At 46.2% G+C, this 17,449-nt stretch overlaps 1 protein-coding gene and 1 long non-coding RNA gene across 2 annotated transcripts in view; both read right to left on the reverse strand.

Moving 5' to 3' along the window:
* LOC109308676 overlaps positions 1-941 on the reverse strand; it is a 6,078-nt gene extending 5,137 nt beyond the window's left edge. The window contains exon 1 of the long non-coding RNA XR_002100669.1: positions 38-941. This is a non-coding gene — a long non-coding RNA (uncharacterized LOC109308676). The remainder of the gene's footprint in view (positions 1-37) is intronic.
* An 8,401-nt stretch (positions 942-9,342) lies between these two features.
* PTTG1IP (pituitary tumor-transforming 1 interacting protein) overlaps positions 9,343-17,449 on the reverse strand; it is a gene marked incomplete at its 5' end in the record, with an annotated part of 11,302 nt that continues 3,195 nt past the window's right edge. Inside the window, 5 exons of the mRNA XM_019533115.1 lie at positions 9,343-11,225; positions 12,041-12,087; positions 12,892-12,957; positions 13,089-13,191; positions 15,786-15,894. Of these exons, the coding sequence (XP_019388660.1) occupies positions 11,179-11,225; positions 12,041-12,087; positions 12,892-12,957; positions 13,089-13,191; positions 15,786-15,894 (372 nt within the window). The remainder of the gene's footprint in view (positions 11,226-12,040; positions 12,088-12,891; positions 12,958-13,088; positions 13,192-15,785; positions 15,895-17,449) is intronic.

Below are 17,449 nucleotides of genomic sequence, written 5' to 3' on the forward strand. Positions count from 1 at the left end.
CTGCTATTGATAATGCATTTTTAATAATATTTCTAACATGGGGACCTTGGGCCTAAAGAGCAGGGAAGAGGGGAGAAGGCAGTGATGACCACCCAGACCACTGCCCACAATAGGAAATTGCTAATGTTAACACAATGTTAGCCCAGTCTGAGAAAGACACACAGAAGAATGCACGTTGTTAGCTAGATTTCAAATAACCAGCTGCTTTTCTTCCCAAGAGGGGGTCCCACACTTCACAGCTGTTGCAGGCCAGTGGTTCCTGGCTTCTTTCCTTGCTCCCTGCAAGGCATCTACATGCCACCTCTTGTGCCCTCCAGCAATCCTCCCCTCCATACCAGAGTTCTCCTTGCTGCCAGCTGTGGCCACCCACCACACCCTGGCCATCCTTCCCTACCCTGCTAGGAGTTGCCCCCAGCTCTTGTCTGTAAGTTTAAAGACACACAGCATGAGTCGCTGGTTAGCAAACAGAGCAGCCTTTGCTGGTGGTCAGACAGCTGATGGGGCGGCCAGGGCTGAGGGGATCAGCATGGGAGTATGGTTGCTCCAGTTTCTCATGCAAATTGGGTATTAAATCCATTTTACCTTCTTGCCCTGGTTATTGCCTTTCTTGGCTTTCACTCCCTGCCAGGGTCTGGTACCTGGTCCCCTTCAACTGCCTCAAGCACATTGTCCCCTACCTTCCACAAGGGTGTCAGCAACAAGGGTGTCAGGTTGAGCAACTTCAGCTGCTTCTAAGTTTGAGGCATTTTAGCCCTTTCCAGTCACTCCACTGAAGCCAGAGCCTCTGGCTCAGGCAATGTTGGGAGGTTTTGCATGGGCATTTGGTTCCCTTTCCGCCTTCTGTCTTTTTCCACCCTGGCAGCATTTCTTCCCCCATCCCCCTCTAGCAGGCACCAGCAGCTCTGTGCAACTTCCCACACCTTCCTTCTGCCTCCCTGCTGTTTGCCTCTGTAACTGCGCTCTCTAGAGTTGCCAGCCTCCTTCTCCCCTGCCAGGGTTTCTGCGTCTTCCCGTGCGAAGAAACACCTAAGATTCCTGCAGCAGAGGTCTGAGATGCTGCCCTCTGCAAGTGGGAAAGGCATCCAGGAAGCAGCAGTGGTGGGCACCACGGTGGGCCGCGAGGTCAGCAGCTGTGCCTGCCGGATTCCTGGCTGCTCTTATTCCAGGCAGAGGACCTTACAGCACAGCTGCCATGACTCGTGCTAGGCTTCCCTGCTCCTTGCTGACCTCCTGTTTTCACTTCCTCAGTAGCCTCCCCACAGGGCTAAAAACAGACTGCTCTTTATCTCAGAAAAAAACCTTCTCTCTTAGGATCCTACAGGCAGATGTACCAGCTCATTGTGCACTCAAGTCCCTGTGAAGGATCCAAATTAACAGCCTGCCTGGGACAATCAAGACTAATTTGAGTTAATTGCCATTCAAGCTGCGATTCCGAGACCTTAATTGCTGGAGGCTGCAAGCAAGAGAGGAAAAAACCCTGGTCAGACGGTTCATAGATGCAGCTCTTCCAGCAGGTATGACAGAAGACTGGGCAAGATGGACCTACGGTCTGACCCAGTCAATGGCAGTTCTTAGCCTAGCCTGTTTGATGGGAGTCAAAACCAGGAACAGTTAGCCCTGGATTAAACCAGTCCTTTTTTTTTTTAGCCTAATTCAGTTACAACAAGGCCTGCCAGCCTGGCAGGGCTTCTGTCCACATGCTCTTCTGAGGCTTGAGATACTGTAGCATTTCTCTAGCAGAGGAGGTCGACTGCTGGAGCAGGCATAGATACACCTACACTCCAGTCACTGCTGCCACAGCAGCATGCCCCAGATGGCTGCAAACCAGCTACCTCGGGTATGGCAACCAACGTAAGGGTGGCAGCAGGGAGCATAGCGTGGACATGGTGGCCACCTTTAAATAAGCTATTCAGCTGAGTAGCTAAGCTAGTTTGTCTATGCTGACACAAGATGCAGCATAAACGTACCCAGTGGGCATCTAACTTTCTCTAAGTCAGTGGTCTCCAACCTTTTTAAGTAGGAGATCACGTCTGGCATTTAAAAGCAACCCAAGATCTACTGTGTGCCGCTGCCATCCTACCCAGCAGGCAGGTCTGTGGGGAGGGAAAGGGGGGGGGGTGCAGATCAAGACATAGGAAGAAAAAATTATTTGGGGGCATCCTCCCCAGCAGGTAAGTCCCACCTGGCTGGGGCCCCACTCAATTTACTCCTGCCTCTGCAGCACTGTTCCTCACTGCAGGAGCCTCAATCTAACCCCTGCCCCTTCCCTCCACCACGGACTGACCTGCTGGGCTGGGGCATGCATGTACACGCACGCAGGCACTCAGCCCCCCACCTCAGCCTCGGATTGACTCCAAGGTGCTCTGAGATCTACTAGTGGATTGAGATCCACTGGTTGGTGACCACTGCTCTAGGCTGTATCATATCTGTGCAGCAAATTCCCATTGACCGCGATGGGAGCCGTACATGGCTCTGGATGGCTATAGGTTGGCACCGACAGCCTCAAATCCCTGTCATTTTTATGATGTGAATCAAAACATTTATAGCTTCTGCATTTAACATCTTTTCTCAGGAGGATTGGAATCCTTGTGTAGCCACATAATTAACTACTGAATCTCTCTTTTGAGTGTTTTCAAGTGAAAAGGAGTATGGTTTTCTATTTACACATGTAGTTGAATAAAGGATCTGGAAAGACTTACTAATATGATATTCAGCTACCTTCCTGTCTCACTTAAAAGATACTTTCATCCTCAGAGAAAACATTGGGTACTGCAGGCAAAGTAGCGTGAAAGGAGACAGCAGGCAGGAAGATCTCTATTTTCAGAGTTCTTTACTTGACACACAGAGAAAACTTAGCTTCAGTTAAATAGGAAGGAAACCACATTAAAATAATCTTGATTTCTAACGTTGATCTTAAATCAAGTTTCTCCTGCGTTTTATTGAAGTTGTTGTGTACTATTAATAAAAGTCAGTAAGAGCAAGTGAGAACCTGCCCCGAAACAATAATACAAAGAATAACTCAATGCTAGATACCTCTAACAAAAAATATCAGTTGTAAACATAAATCTAAAGCACAGTTTGATCACCAAAGATGAAAAAGGAATAAATGTTTTCAGGTTCAGATTTTTTTAAGGAATAAATAATTTAAACATTCAAATGAATGCTTTACTTAAAATACAGCAGCTAGGGGGCTTTATGACAGGCAGATAATAGGCATGGGCAGACCTTTGTACCCATGCAGAAATCCACAAAGGTCTGGGGGATTCAGGTAAGAGTTCATTTAGGTATAGGCGACTTCTTTACAGGGCATGCGGCATGTCAGGGAGGGGATAAGTAGCACAATGGCAGGTAGAGCAGAAAGCAGAGCAGGAGATGGAGCAGGAAAAGGGATCAGAGTGGCACTTGAGAAGGATATGAGGCTAACCTGTGGCCCCCACTGGCCAAACCTTTAGACAGGATAGCCAAGCACATATATATTGGACATTCAGCCTCATAAGGCTGGGTTTAACTGCAGCTCTGCCTGGGCAAGTTAAGAGTGTACAAAGGTTGCCTCTATCTAAGACTTGCCAAGCTTCTGGACGGGGGAGGGTAGGCCTTAGGTAGTAAGATTTGTAAAGTAAACTTTCTTTTGTGCAGCTCAAGCGGTAAGACCAGAAGTTCTAGTTTTGCCTTTGGTCTCAGCTGGCCAAACCGTGGCTGGAGGATATTTTTGGAGACAGGGGAGTTGTACAGGGCATTTTAGCTAGATCTGGTCACACCTGTCAGAACCAAATTTAAGAAAGGTGCTGGATAACACTGAGTTAAGCTGAACATGTACAGGCAAGTTAATGGAAAAACCCCAAGAGGCCAGTACGCATGCTTAAACATGCCCCACGTTTGACCTTTATGAAATTTACAGTGAGGTAACCTGAATTGGCACTATGCGCATGCCCGGTCTTGTTCTAGGCATGATGTAATTGAACTAGAAACTTCCATAGGGGAAGCCGTGTGATCGGCTGCCTGAAACATACTTAAGGCCAGTGAGTTTCCACCCACAGCAGAGACCAGACGGAGACAAGACCAGATCTCAGCAGAGCCTGCTACAACGGAGACTGCCTCAGGCCTAGAATCCTGGTTTGTAAGAGCCATTGGTCTCCCCGCCACCGTCGTATCCCGGCGTACCCCTTCCTAGAAAACGTTCGTCTTCATATCGACCACTCGTTATCGACCATCCGTCCGTTCCGATTACTCGTTTACTCGTTATTGATCATCCGTCTCGAACTGGTTACTCATTTACCACGTTCCGGTCAACTTGTTCGGGTTACTTCGTTCTCGTTCACCGTTATCATTACCAACTCGGCCTCGTTTCTCGTTCATCATTTTCTCATACCGTTTGTAACCAAGATTGATCTGGCCTATGCTACCATACCATCAGTGGCGTAAGTATAGAGAAAAATAAAAGCCTTCTTTTGAAACCATACGTGTTCCGATCGCGCTGACTCCTCGCCGCTAATCCCACCTGTTCGCTCATCTCGGGCCCACCATGACAAGGCGCTCTTGGCGCCAACAACACCCACATCACGCAAAGCAAGCAATGAAGAGGTTTCTTTTTTGATGCATGTTCAGGCTGAGAACTTCTAATAGGTAGAAGACTAAAAACTTTGGGAGATGAATTGTAGTAGGAACCAAGCTGCTTTGTCATCATTTAATGATCAGGAGCAATCACTTAGCTGCCTTAAAAACAAAAACCAAAACCCCCCACCTCTCTCCCCTACCCCCCCCTTTAAAAAAACAAACAAAAAACTTTGAAAGTTGGAAGCATTATTTGTTTCTACAGGCCTAAAAGCAGCCATCGTGATTGCTTTAGACTTCAGCTCTTTAAATTCCATTTAAAAAATGCTATAGCATTTTTTAAAGAAAATAAATATTTAAAAAAAAGCTCAAATAGTCACTACTGAGACTTGTGGCTAAAGCTGGTTTTTCTGTAAAATTATCAGTCATTTGATGCTTGCAAGTCAAGGAGCACACCCACACCTTCTGAGATTTGCTTGCTAGGAGATCATTATGCCTTGCTGAACTGGGAAAATGTGGTGACGCTACCAGAATACCACAGGGTTATGCCAGAATAATTCCTCCTCATGGTCTGTTTTGGGAATAGAAGGGACTTTGCCCTAAAACAGTGGCTTTCAGGCTGTGGTCCACAGATTAAGTCAAAGGGGTCTGCGAAAGAGGACTGTAATCAGGTCAAAAGTATGTGAATACCCACACCTCAATTTGAAATTCCTGAAGGGGTCTGCAGATGGAAAAAAGGTTGAAAACTACTGCTGTAGAGGCATCTACATAGAAGAACTAGGCCTCTCATTTGCTCTTCCAGTAGCCACTCCCCCATTTTTATATGTTCACATGAGTAAACCAGATTACTCACCAGCTGTTTCCACCTCCCTATTCCTCACTGCCCCCTGAATACTAGAAGACCAGTGGCAAGGACTCTGCAATATCTTTTTTGACCAACTGTGTAGGTGGGACAGCTGTTCTGAAATGGCCCCAGAAAGAGCACCTATTTAGGAGCACCCTTGCTAGTGACTGTTAAACAGCAGCAAGTGGATAGCACTCATCCCCATTTCCCCATGTCTTGCTAAAGCACCAAAGACAAATGAATAAGGTCAGACTGTCTGGTAACAGTCTAAAAGCATCCTATTTAGACCATGCCATTGAGGAAGCAGTTTTCAGAGCTAAAGATCTTTATCAGATAATCCCTTGCTTCTAGTTCCTACCTGCTGGAGTCTCAGGCACCTTCCCAGCCCACTTCAGCTGCCCTCATGGCCTGTAGGGCTTCCATTGAGTCAGACAAGGTGAGACTACTTGGCTCTGCAGAGGAAAATTGCTTTAGATTTAGAAGGTGGACCTTTTCCAAAAAGTTTCACAACACATCCACACACAACCCAGGTCTGAAACAAAGCTTCATCATCTACCCAGATTGTGGCAGGCAAGCATAAAGCTTTAAAATTACTCCATCTAGCAACAAGAGGAGTTCAAGACAATGGCACTTGGCTTTGTTGTGGGGAGAGCAGCAGCTGATGCTCAATAGGGCATTGCCATTGACCCCGTGACATCACCAGCATTTTGCAAACAGTGGACGGGACTATTTCAGGTGTAGAGCAGGGGGGGCCAACTTGCAGCACAAGGGCCACAAGCAGCCTTGTACGGTACGTGGCAAATCAGAGAGGCAACGGGCAACGCAGCAGCAGATAGGGCAGGAAGCATGAAGCAGAGCAAGAGATCAGACAGGGAGCACAGGGCAGGAAGCAGAGAAGCCAAATCAGGCAGAGGAAGGGGGTTTGTGTAGCATTTGGGAAGGCTGTGTGGCAATTTGAAGGTGGGGGTCTACTGCAGACCCCCCAACCAAAGGGAGGAGCTGGACCGGGAATTTTTGGGCCAGCTTGCAGAGGCACTAAAGGCAAGGGATGTAGTTGTCACAGGTGATTTTAATTACCCAGACATCTGCTGGGAGAAACAGTCAGCCAGGATGGACTGTTCCAGGAGGTTCCTGGCCGAGATACAGGACCTCCACTTGATTCAGGAGGTGCACAGTCCCACCAGAGGAATTGCCCTGTTGGACCTGGTCCTGGCCACAGGCAATGACCTCGTAAGGGGCCTCCAGGTTCTTGACCACCTAGGCTATAAGAATCATCGCTTGCTGGAATTCACCATTCAGCGCAGGGTGTCAAGGGTCTGCAGCAAGACAGTAGCCCTAGACTTTACGAGGGCCATCTTCAACAAGTTGAGGAGACAAGTGGGAGAGGCACTGGGGTCCTTGAGGGCAGGGGTACTCAGTGTCCAGGACAAGTGGTCTTCCTTAAGGAAAAGATGCTCAGGGCCCAAGGGGTGTCCATCCCAACAAGAAGCAGGGGGGGCAGGAGTGCCCGAAAGCCCCCCTGGCTCACCAAGGTCATCCAGGAATGCCTGATTGCCAAAAAGGCGGCATAGCACCCCCCCCTTCCAACCAGGTGTATCTCCAAAGAGGAGTATACCTCCTCTGCTCAGGCCTGTAGGGGGGCTGTCAGGAAAGCTAAGATGGACATAGAGCTAGGACTAGCATCCAAGATCAAGGATAATAAAAAGTCCTTTTTCAAATATATAGGGAGGATGAAGAAGGCACTGGGTAATGTGGGGCCCCTGCAAAATACGCTGGGCAAATCTGGTGGTTGCGCCAGAGGAGAAAGCGGACCTCTTTAACCAATTCTTCACCTCTGTTTTCTTGTGCAGGGACCAGGACTGCCTTGCTGTGATGCAAGATGGACTTGAGGGGAATGCCTCCAGACCTCAGGCTAGGGAGGACCAGGCTAGAGAGCTTCTGGATGGGCTGGATGTTTTCAAGTCAGCAGGTCCAGATGCTCTCCACCCCAGGGTGTTGAGGAAGCTAGCTGGGGTTATTGCAGGGCCCTTGGCACAGCTTTATGAGCACTTGTGGTGCTTGGGCCAGGTGCCAGATGACTGGAAGATAGCCAATGTGGTCCCCATCTTCAAAAAAAGGGAAGAGAGAGGACCCAGGCAACTATAGGCCAGTCAGTTTTACCTCAACCCTAGGGAAACTCTTTGAGAAGATCCTCAAGGAGAACATCTGTGATGGGCCGGCTTCAGGGATGATGCTCAAGGGCAACCAGCACAGTTTCATCAAGGGCAGGCCATGTCAGACCAACCTGATTGCCTTTTATGATCAGGTCACAAAGGCAATGGATGCAGGTGTCGCCATGGACCTAGTCTTCCTAGACTTCAGCAAGGCCTTTGATACCGTCTCCCACCCCAAACTCATTAAAAACTAGGTAACTGTGGCATTGATGCCTACACAGTCAGATGGATTGCAGATTGGCTCAAGGGTCACTCAGGGTGGTGGTGGGAGGGTCATAATCGACCTGGGGGGAAGTGGGCAGTGGAGTCCTCCAGGGCTCAGTCCTTGGGCCTGTGCTGTTCAATTTCTTCATCAGTGATTTGGACAACGGGGTGAAAAACAACCTGCCTAAATTTGCTGATGATACCAAAATTTGGGGTGAGGTGAGCAGGGAGGGAAAGACCTGGATAGGTTACAGGGGTGGGCTAACAAAAAACAGGATGCCTTTCAATACTGACAAGTGCAGGGTGCTGCATTTAGGCAGTAGAAACCAACAGCATACTTATAAGATGGGAAACTCCCTTCTTGAGAGTACAGAGGCAGAAAGGGATCTTGGAGTCATTATTGACTAACCGGACCTTGTTGTGCATCTCAAGTAGAGCCAAGGAGCTGATCCTCCCCCTCTACGTGACACTGGTCAGGCTGCAGCTGGAGTACTGCGTCCAGTTCTGTGCACCGCACTTCAGGAGGGATGTGGACAACATGGAGAGGGTCCAGAGGGCCACCCACATGATCCGGGGACAACAGGGCAGACCCTACAATGAGAGACTGTGGGACCTGAACCTGTTCAGCCTTCACAAGCGAAGGCTGAGGGGGTACCTGGTGACTGTCTATAAACTCACTAGGGGGGAAACCAGGTCTTGGGGGAGACACCATTTCCCCTAGCACCCCCCTGGCATGACAATGAATAACAGCCGCAAGTTGTTGGAGAGTAGGTTTAGGTTAGGCATCTGCAAGAATTACTTCACAGTTAGGCCGGCTAGGAGCTGGAACCAACTTCCAAGGGAAGTGGTGCTGGCTCCTACCCTGGGGGTCTTTAAGAAGGGGCTTGATGCCTACCTGGCTGGACTCATTTGAGTCCAGTTTTTCCTCCCGCCCAGGCAGGTGTCAGACTTGAAGATCTATAAGGTTGCTTCCGACCCAACTTCTATGATATGATTATGATTCTATGATAATTTGGGGCATGCCTGCTAATAAAGGTTGGCCCCAGTGATGTAGAAGGACAGTTAGCCAAGAAAAAAAAAAAGTTTTTCCCTTTGGATGGTGGCGGGGGAGGGGAGAAGAAACCAGGCATCGCCAACTCTGCTCTTTATGTGGGCTGTTTTAAGAGGAGGATAATACCAACAAAACAAAAAGAAAAAGAAAAGAACTCAGCCAGTCCACATTACTTACTAAATCAGTTTATTTGCTATTAGCCAAGTCAGTCATTTACATATCAATTAGTTTTCCTTATCTGGAATGGTATGCTGCTGGAAGGAGTGCAGCATGGAGAAAGGCACAGTTTTTAATCTCTTGCCAGTCTCAGGATTTCACACCCAGGATTAGTGGAAGCAAATACGTGCCTTCATAGTACCATGAAGTGCTCTGTCCAGCTCAACACTGCTTTGACCTTTTTAAGATACCCTCCCTTCTCCAAAAATCAACATAAAAAACAACAGTGTTTCTCCTGTGGAGATAATTTTTTTTTTTTTAAAAAAGTTCAGAGTTCAGTTCAAAAGGCTTCTTATTTTAAAAACTGTGCACATCAAGAGACCAAAGTGCCATAAAAATGTGAAGTTATAGCAAAGTGTTTCCAAGGAAGCCCACAGCAATGCTTCCATCCCAGGTGCTGTGCAGTATTCCAATCAGGTTACATTTTCAAGAGACTTGCCACATTTTGGATTTTAACATCCATTCTCTGCAAGGCAGACAGGCTTCACTTTGGCGCAAGAAGTTTAACCCATCAGAACTTTTTACAGCTATTTTTAGTCTGGATTATCATATGTTCCTCTTCAAGTGCACTTGAGCCTATGGTCCAGAGGAACAGTGAAATGCAACTGCTCTATGTGCCCAGAGGGCTCAAGTGCCCCACCTGCATTCTGCTGTCAGGGATGGGAGTCATTTGCTGTGTTCTAGTGTTTCATAAAAAACAACCCCCCCCCCAACCTTTACGGCTGTTTGTTAATCCACCCTTTCCACATTCCTGTGAGGTTTAAAATATGGATTAGTGTGCATTTCGTAACCTGGCTCAGGTCATCAAGCACAGAGTTAGTCATTCCATACCCCAATGCGCAGGGCACAAGTGTAGCATAGCCAGAAGAACCTACTACTTGTATTACGATATGCAAGCTTGTTGGATTGTACCACATGCAGGCTTCCATGCGACCTGTACTTCCGGCTAGTTGTCTTACCATGCTATACTGTCCTTTCTGTACCACTTCCTCACTCAACCTATTTGGTTATTAGAATATTCCATTATAGATTACACATTACTGAAAACAATATTTTAGCTGAAGCAATGTGTCAAATCAAACTATGCTTCATACTGAAGCAGAATTCATTTGTTCAGACTTAAGCAGTAACCACTTCAATATTGCCAAGGCTTTTTTTTTTTTTTTTTTTTTTTTTACTAACGTGTCTAATGTAGGCTCACAATACCCAAGTCTTAAATGGCTGCTTTCAGTCTTGAATTACAAAAGGTCATAGAAAAGGCACAGAGCAGAGGTAGAAGATTGAGGAACTCATCTACACGAGATGAATTCTGGAAGTAGAAGGAACATCTATTCCAAAAAAGGAGAGGAAAAAAAAGTGCAAGTATGATCTTAATTCCACCCCCCATATCCTCAGTACTAGAGAAGTGTGTTGAAACAATACTAACACTACACAGTTAAGACTGTCCAGCTCTGTCACTTGGGAAAAAAAAGTACCCAAGGCTTCAATTTGAACAAGTCGTCCAAATCGATCAATCAATCTAGCCTTTGAAAAAGAATTGACACCATCTCATGTTTTAGATAAAAAAGGAACATGAAGATAAACAGCTCTGCTCACAGATGTGAAGTATTTATCAAGCAAAGGACTGGAAAGATAATCTGCTCCTTGCAATATTGCTTATTCAAGATAAAAGCAAATATACTGCTGCCTTGGCTTGCTAATTCAGTCTAAAACAAGTTGGGCAAGAGAGAGAACTGTGGTGGAAAGAATACTGCCTATGTACCTATTAAACAGTCAAAGAGAAAAAGTTATTGCCACGAGTCTTGCACAGAACAGAAGCAGCAAATTAAACGGACTTCAGATACAAAGTGCTGCACGCTATGGGCAGCAGTGGAAAGTCTGAGGTAAAACAAGTGGGGTGCAATGCAGCTCTGCTGATTTCAATAGCTCATTGGAATTTCAGCTGGCTTCATCCAGGAGGTTGGGACAAGGCTCTGTGGAGCACATGTCCAATCTTTTTGGTGCCTGAAATGTATCCTGTTCCACCTCTGTGCTGTACAGTTCTGTGCGTCCAAGGAAGAGGATATTTCAGTGCTGCTTGGTAGCTTTAGGGTGATCCATTAATTGTTTTCAAATTTGGCATATGGGTTCTCTTCCTTAAACAAGCCTAGAGAAGAAAAAACTCTAGGTCAGAGGAATACGTATGTCAGTCCCAGTCTGTTGACTCTATGAATTGGTGCCTTTCCTCATTTAAAGGTGAGCAAACCTCCCTTTCTGAATTAAGATTAGGAGCAGGTGACAAACCACAAGGCTAATTTCCCCTCCCTCTTTAAAGCAAGAAATACTGCCTACCAAGCCATTTAGCATGCCAACGGTAACAAAGGTCATTTAAAAACAGGACAAGCACAAGTCATTTGCCAAATCGTACCAACTTCCACATTTAAAGAAAGGAGGCATCACCCAGAGTGAATTAAGCACACCCACCATTTTGTCCTGAAACACTATTGGTCTGTGGCCCCCTATTAGCACCAAATTTGGACTGGTGCTATTATGAGCAGCAGCAGTCCAGCAGCTGTTAGCAGTTTGGCAACTAGTTTATCCACTCCCTCTGCTCAGAGCTGCCCTGGCAAATCCCCCACCCTTCCCGGCAGGTACCTTATGCTCTGGTGAGGATAGCAAGGCTTCTGCTACCCAGCAGCTGGCAATGGGCCTGCAGGATTAACTGGGCACCAGACCTGGGAGCTGATCTCCTGATTGCCCACCTGGTTCACCATGCATGGCATGCAGGCCAAGCAGAACATTCAGGCAATTGCCGTGTTCCCCTACAGGCCACACCCCACAATAATCTCAGTTGTGGGGGATAAGTGCTTCGGCTTTCCTCACTCACTATTAAGGCACATCATGTACACAGAAAGGCAGCAAGATTTAACATAGCTCACAGATTTAAAGAAATGCACTTGAAAGTCACTTGCAACTTTTTACCATATTTTTTCCGGATTTCATCATGTCGAGATTTCATCTCTGCTCTCCTGTGGGAAAAGAGCAGACCAAGAGGTTTTTATGGGGGTGGGGGGAAAGAGGAAAAGCAAATAAAGTTCTGCCTTCTTCCTAATCTCCCTTCAGAGAAGCAAAGTCTTCTCTAAAGACTCCATCTGCATGTAGACTTGTCTTGCCTCCAGAATAATTGAAAATGAAAAGGATCAAATGCCAGCAGCCCAACACACATAAGCATTCCTACAGAAGAAAGCAAGCTTTGGTACAGATGCAAGAGGTGATTAAAAAGTAACAGTATCAAAATTCCAAATAGGCTGATATTTTAGCTTGGTTGACAGTTACTCAAGAGCCCAGTCCAGCTCCATCTTCTTGATTAAGATGCTCAAATCTCACCGTTGGATCATAGCATCTCTTAATACAATATTAATAGTCATAAAACTATCCAAACAAACTGGATTTGTGAACATAATACAAGTTGGAATGAAATTCGACTACAGGCAGACACTGCTGCATGCAAGTGCAAGGTCACGTGCACTGCTGGCACTGGACATTTGAAAGCCATTTGAAGAAGCTCTCTTCAGTGCCAAGGTATCCCCTACACTGTGACTCCAAACAGCCTTATGTCCGCATTCCTATCAGAATGTGGAATATTCAGTAACTAAGCCCTGTGTGCACCTATCCAGATCTACATGCAGCAGTGGCTGATAGCATCTCCACTACCTGAACAAAGTGACTGGTAAACAGACAGTAACTACTTTACAATTCGAGCAAAATGGAGCACTTCATTTCTCCTGTACAGAGACAGAAGCGATGATCAAGTCCTCACACTGGCTACTCACCTCTCCTCTTGCCGTACTCTCCTCTTCTCCCGCTCTCTGGCAGCTCTTTCATCATCCTTGTCTGGCCTGAAAGAAATAGGACATTGTTAGCCATTAACTGCATCTAGCACCTGCCATGATTCTGGCAGCAGCTTCAGTTTACTTTGAGCTGTACTTTTGAAAAGTGACAAGAGGGACTAATCTGTGAGGATACTTGCTTTTTGCTTTTTTTCTTGCAACAGCAGCAACAGCAAACGACCAGAGCAAGAAGAATCGCTCCTCCCACCACAGACATTGCAATAATCAAGGCTTCAAAGTTCACTGAAAGAAAGAGAAATATTACCAACTATTGTTTATTGTAGTTCATTAATTCACTCCACACTGAACAATATAGAGACACCTGACAAAACTGGTGTTGCTGTAGCCTAGTTTTGCAACAACACACATATTCCCTTGGCTGTAAACCCCAAGATATCAAGTGCTGTTTTTAAGTATATTTATTTAAGAAATGGTTAGGAGACTAGAACAAATGCCAGCATTCATAAGTCATTTGCCTTTATAAGTGGTGAACTCACCGGAGAATAAGGAACTTTGCCTGGCAGTCTGATGACTCTGGGGAAGTGGCATTCTATCAACAGGCCACTAGACACATGAGTCAAATGTCCATTTTTCACACAATGGGGTAGGTAAGTTCCCAGCTCTTGAATTAGATCAGTAGAGACTTTCTCCATAGCCAACTTGAAGGCAAGTTTCTTCATACACATTCCCGGTCTTACTCCCCTCCCCATCCCCACATAAGATTTTTTTACTCACTGAGGAAAGGAGTCAATTGAAGTCTGTCCCCAGTTAAGAGTTCAACTTTCAGGCTCCAAAGTATGTGTACACAGCCACTACCAGACAAGGTTATTTGGGGTTCTTTGTCTGGATTTCCCTTGGTCCTCTCCCAACTGTAGTGGAAGTGGGCACTCTTCTCTCCATTCCACCCATCTACACCCTTTTCCTGTGTATAAAGCAGGGGTGTCAAACTCTTCTGGTTCCATGTTCCATAGCTATGGGTGGCATGTGGATCAACCGAGACCCAGGGGTAGCACTGGAGACCAGATACGGCTCTGTAAACTGGGTTTAGCCCAGGGGCTACATCTTTGATACCCCTGATATAAAGGGTTGCAGATCCCTCACTTTCATCTTCTCCACATCATTAAATAGCAACAACAGTGTCTGGAGTGTGGAAAACACAGCTCTGCTTGCCACTCCATCATTGATGCTAATCCTGCAACTTCATAGATTCATAGATGTAGGGTTGGAAGGGACCTTGCAGATCTTCTAGTCTGACACCCTGTCCTGGGCAGGAGAGAAAAACTGGGCTCAAATGTCTCCAGCTTGGTAATCGTCAAGCCTGCTCTTAAAGACCCCCAAGGTAGGAGCCAGTACTACTCCCCTCGGAAGTTGGTTCCAGATCCTAGCCGCCCTGACTGAAGTACACCTTCTAACGTCTAGTTTGAACCTACTCTAACAACTTATGGCCATTATTCTGTTACCCTGGGAGGCACTTGGGGGAACAATGTCTCATGTTCCCCACTGGTCCCCCCCTTGTAAGTTTATAAATGGCCACCAAGTCCCCTCAGCCTTCTCTTGTGAAGGCTGAACAGGTCAAGGTCCCAGAGCCTCTCTTTGTAGGGTCTGCCCTGCTGTTCCCAGATCACGTGAATGGCCCTCCTCTGGACCCCCTCAATGCTGTCCACATCCCTCCTGAAGTGCGGCACCCAGAACTGGACACAGTACTCCTATGCGACACTGGTCAGGTCACGGTTGAAGGGGAGGATCACTTCACTGGACCTGCTTGAGATGCATCTGTAGATGCATGATAAGGTGCAGTTAGCCCTACTGATCATGTCCTTGCATTGGCGGTCCATGTTCATCTTGGAATCGATAATGATTCCAAGATCTTTCTGCCACCATGCTTTTGAAAAGAGAGCTCCCCAGCCTATAGATATGCTGCTGATTCTTACTACTCAAGTGCAGCACCCTATACTTGGCAGTATTGAATCCCCATCCTATTCTCATTTGCCCACCCCTGTAACCTGTCCAGGTCCAGATGTATCCTGTCCCTCCCTTCTAGTGTGCCTACTTCACCCCATATCCTGGCACACCCACCTCAATTCCACAGAAGGCATTTATTGATCCTTAAATAAGCTGATGCAATACCCAATTTAAGGCTCAAGAACCTCACCTTCCAACTCCCTAAGCTTTCTGGTAGAAAAAGCAACTTTTAAAAATCAGCCAGGTTTGGGCTGTTTGTGCAAACACAAAAGGTAACAGCCATTTGCCTTACTCAAGGAAGTAATATTCATAGTCCTAAAGCCAGAAGGGGCCTCCTGTATAGCACAGACTGAAGGCTTTCCACATTATGCTCCCTGCACCTTGCTTATTTCTGGTTTAACTAGGCTATCTTTTACTGAGACTGGATATCTTCCTGTAGAATGCACCTGGCTCCTTCTTGAAGGGTTCCCTACTACAGTTACAGTCCATAAAGAAGAGAAAGAGCAGTCCCTAGAGCTTGTACCAATCCCAAATGCCTGCATAGGTCCTGCAGATTTTCCCATTTCTAAGCCACATTTGAGTTCAATGGTAATATTCAGTGTTTCACATTTTAAGCAGGCAACAACCCACAAGTCACTTCCAGCCAACAGGAAGGAAGGCGGTTCAGAAGATTTGCCCACACTTGGAGGAGTCTGAAGAATCCCAATCTAGGATCATTTAAGACAGAGGGCCAGAATTTTAGACACTGGGAAAAACAGAAAAGTCTCTCCCTTTACAGGCAGTGGTACAAGCGACGGGGCCATGATGAGCTGATAGGGTATCATCAGGTTTAACTACAGTATGTTTCACATGTTACTTAAGTAAAACCCACTTACCCCAGCAGACTCCCCATCGGGCAGAACGCAGCTCACAGAGACTGCTGGGAGGGAGGATGCTTCTGACAGGATACTCCACACATTTCTTGCTGTTGGTGCACCAGAGACACTGCAAGTAGTAAGAAGGAAGCATGTAAGTGTTGCAATATAACTGGGACTAGAGAGGGGAAATAAATAAATAAATAAAAAATAGACAACTGCAATACTACACCTATTCATTCATTACTCATCTTAGATGTCCTATTCAACTTGAGTTTTACTTTAACAGGCTGGACAGGGCAGATCCCGTCTCTGGTAGGGGACTTGGACTAGATGACTGCTGGAGGTCTGTTCCAGCCCAGCTTCCCTATGAGTAAAATCTGAATCAACTCAGGTGTAGACAAGTCCTCCAACTGCACTTAGCTAAACAGGCAAGGGGCCTCTAAAAAAAACCTGCTGCTGCTGTTTTCATCAGCTTTATATTCCAACTATTTTATGGGATGCTGCCTCGTATAGACAAGCTCTGGTATGCTAACAGTGTTGAGAACATAGAGTAGGCTTGGAGTGCATGAGGAAAGCTCCAGAACAATTGAAAGAGATTTGCAAATAATAAAATACAAGCACCTTGGCCTCTGCCAAAGTGTTCAAGGAAATTCTGCCTTTGATAAGAAAGGGTGGCTCATCTCAGGCAAACATATCAGCAAGCAAAGGAATGCATAAACAAATGTTAAAAGAAGCCTCCATGAACATACCTACTGTATGAAGACTGCTGAAAAAATCTGTGAAATGATTCCGTCATGATGACTGAAGAGTTAGTTTGAGCCATCAACTGTAGCTATGTCTGTGTCCCCCTCCTTCCCACAAGAAAAGCTTGAAAACAGAATGTTTTCATACCAGATAAGATAAGGATATTAACAAGCATTTTCCCATGAGTCCGGAAGCAAGTCATTCTAGTCAACATCCGATTAGGATGAGGCTTTATGGATTACAACGCTTCATCTCAGAAGCAAGCCGTTCAATTACTAGCAAAAGACCCAGTCAAAATAGAGAAGCTCACTACTGACCCACTGAGAAGGTCGTGTCTGCACATGCAGTACCCTTCCAAATTCCCTAGTGCTAGTTTGATATGGGCAGAGATGCCTCAGATGTTCCCGATGTGGTCCTGAAACAGAAGCGGGTTGGGATGCCACTGCCAGTGTGGAAACATAACTAAGATACCCAAATTTACCCTTTTAAAAAGGAGACTTTTAAAATGCTAAAGTCCCAGGATTACATACTGCCCCTTACAAGGCAAGTTACAGGGCAAATATAACATTCTCCCACGCTAGCTTTTTACAAAGCAGATAGAGCCCACAGCAATACATGCAAGAAGCTTGAGATTTATCCACTCCTTTATCCTTGGTATTATAGGATGTCAGTCATAACATGGTTAATGTCCATATCACCAGACTAGCTAGATTAGTGCAACACTCCTCCTCCCTTCCCCCACAGCCCTCATCTCAAGTTTACAAGTTCTTTGGGAAAAGAAGGTAGCCATCTATTTGAAGTACACAGTATAGGGAAACTAAGCCACCCAGCACTGCTGTACCACCCATGATATTTGGCCCAAACCAGCACAATGATATTAGCTTAGAAAAGCCAAGATGACTTGGCCTGAACTGCAAGGGGGTAGAGGGAGAAAAGTG

Source organism: Crocodylus porosus, unplaced genomic scaffold (assembly GCF_001723895.1).
Source record: "Crocodylus porosus isolate Cpor-Errol unplaced genomic scaffold, CroPor_comp1, whole genome shotgun sequence".
Taxonomy (NCBI): domain Eukaryota; kingdom Metazoa; phylum Chordata; order Crocodylia; family Crocodylidae; genus Crocodylus; species Crocodylus porosus.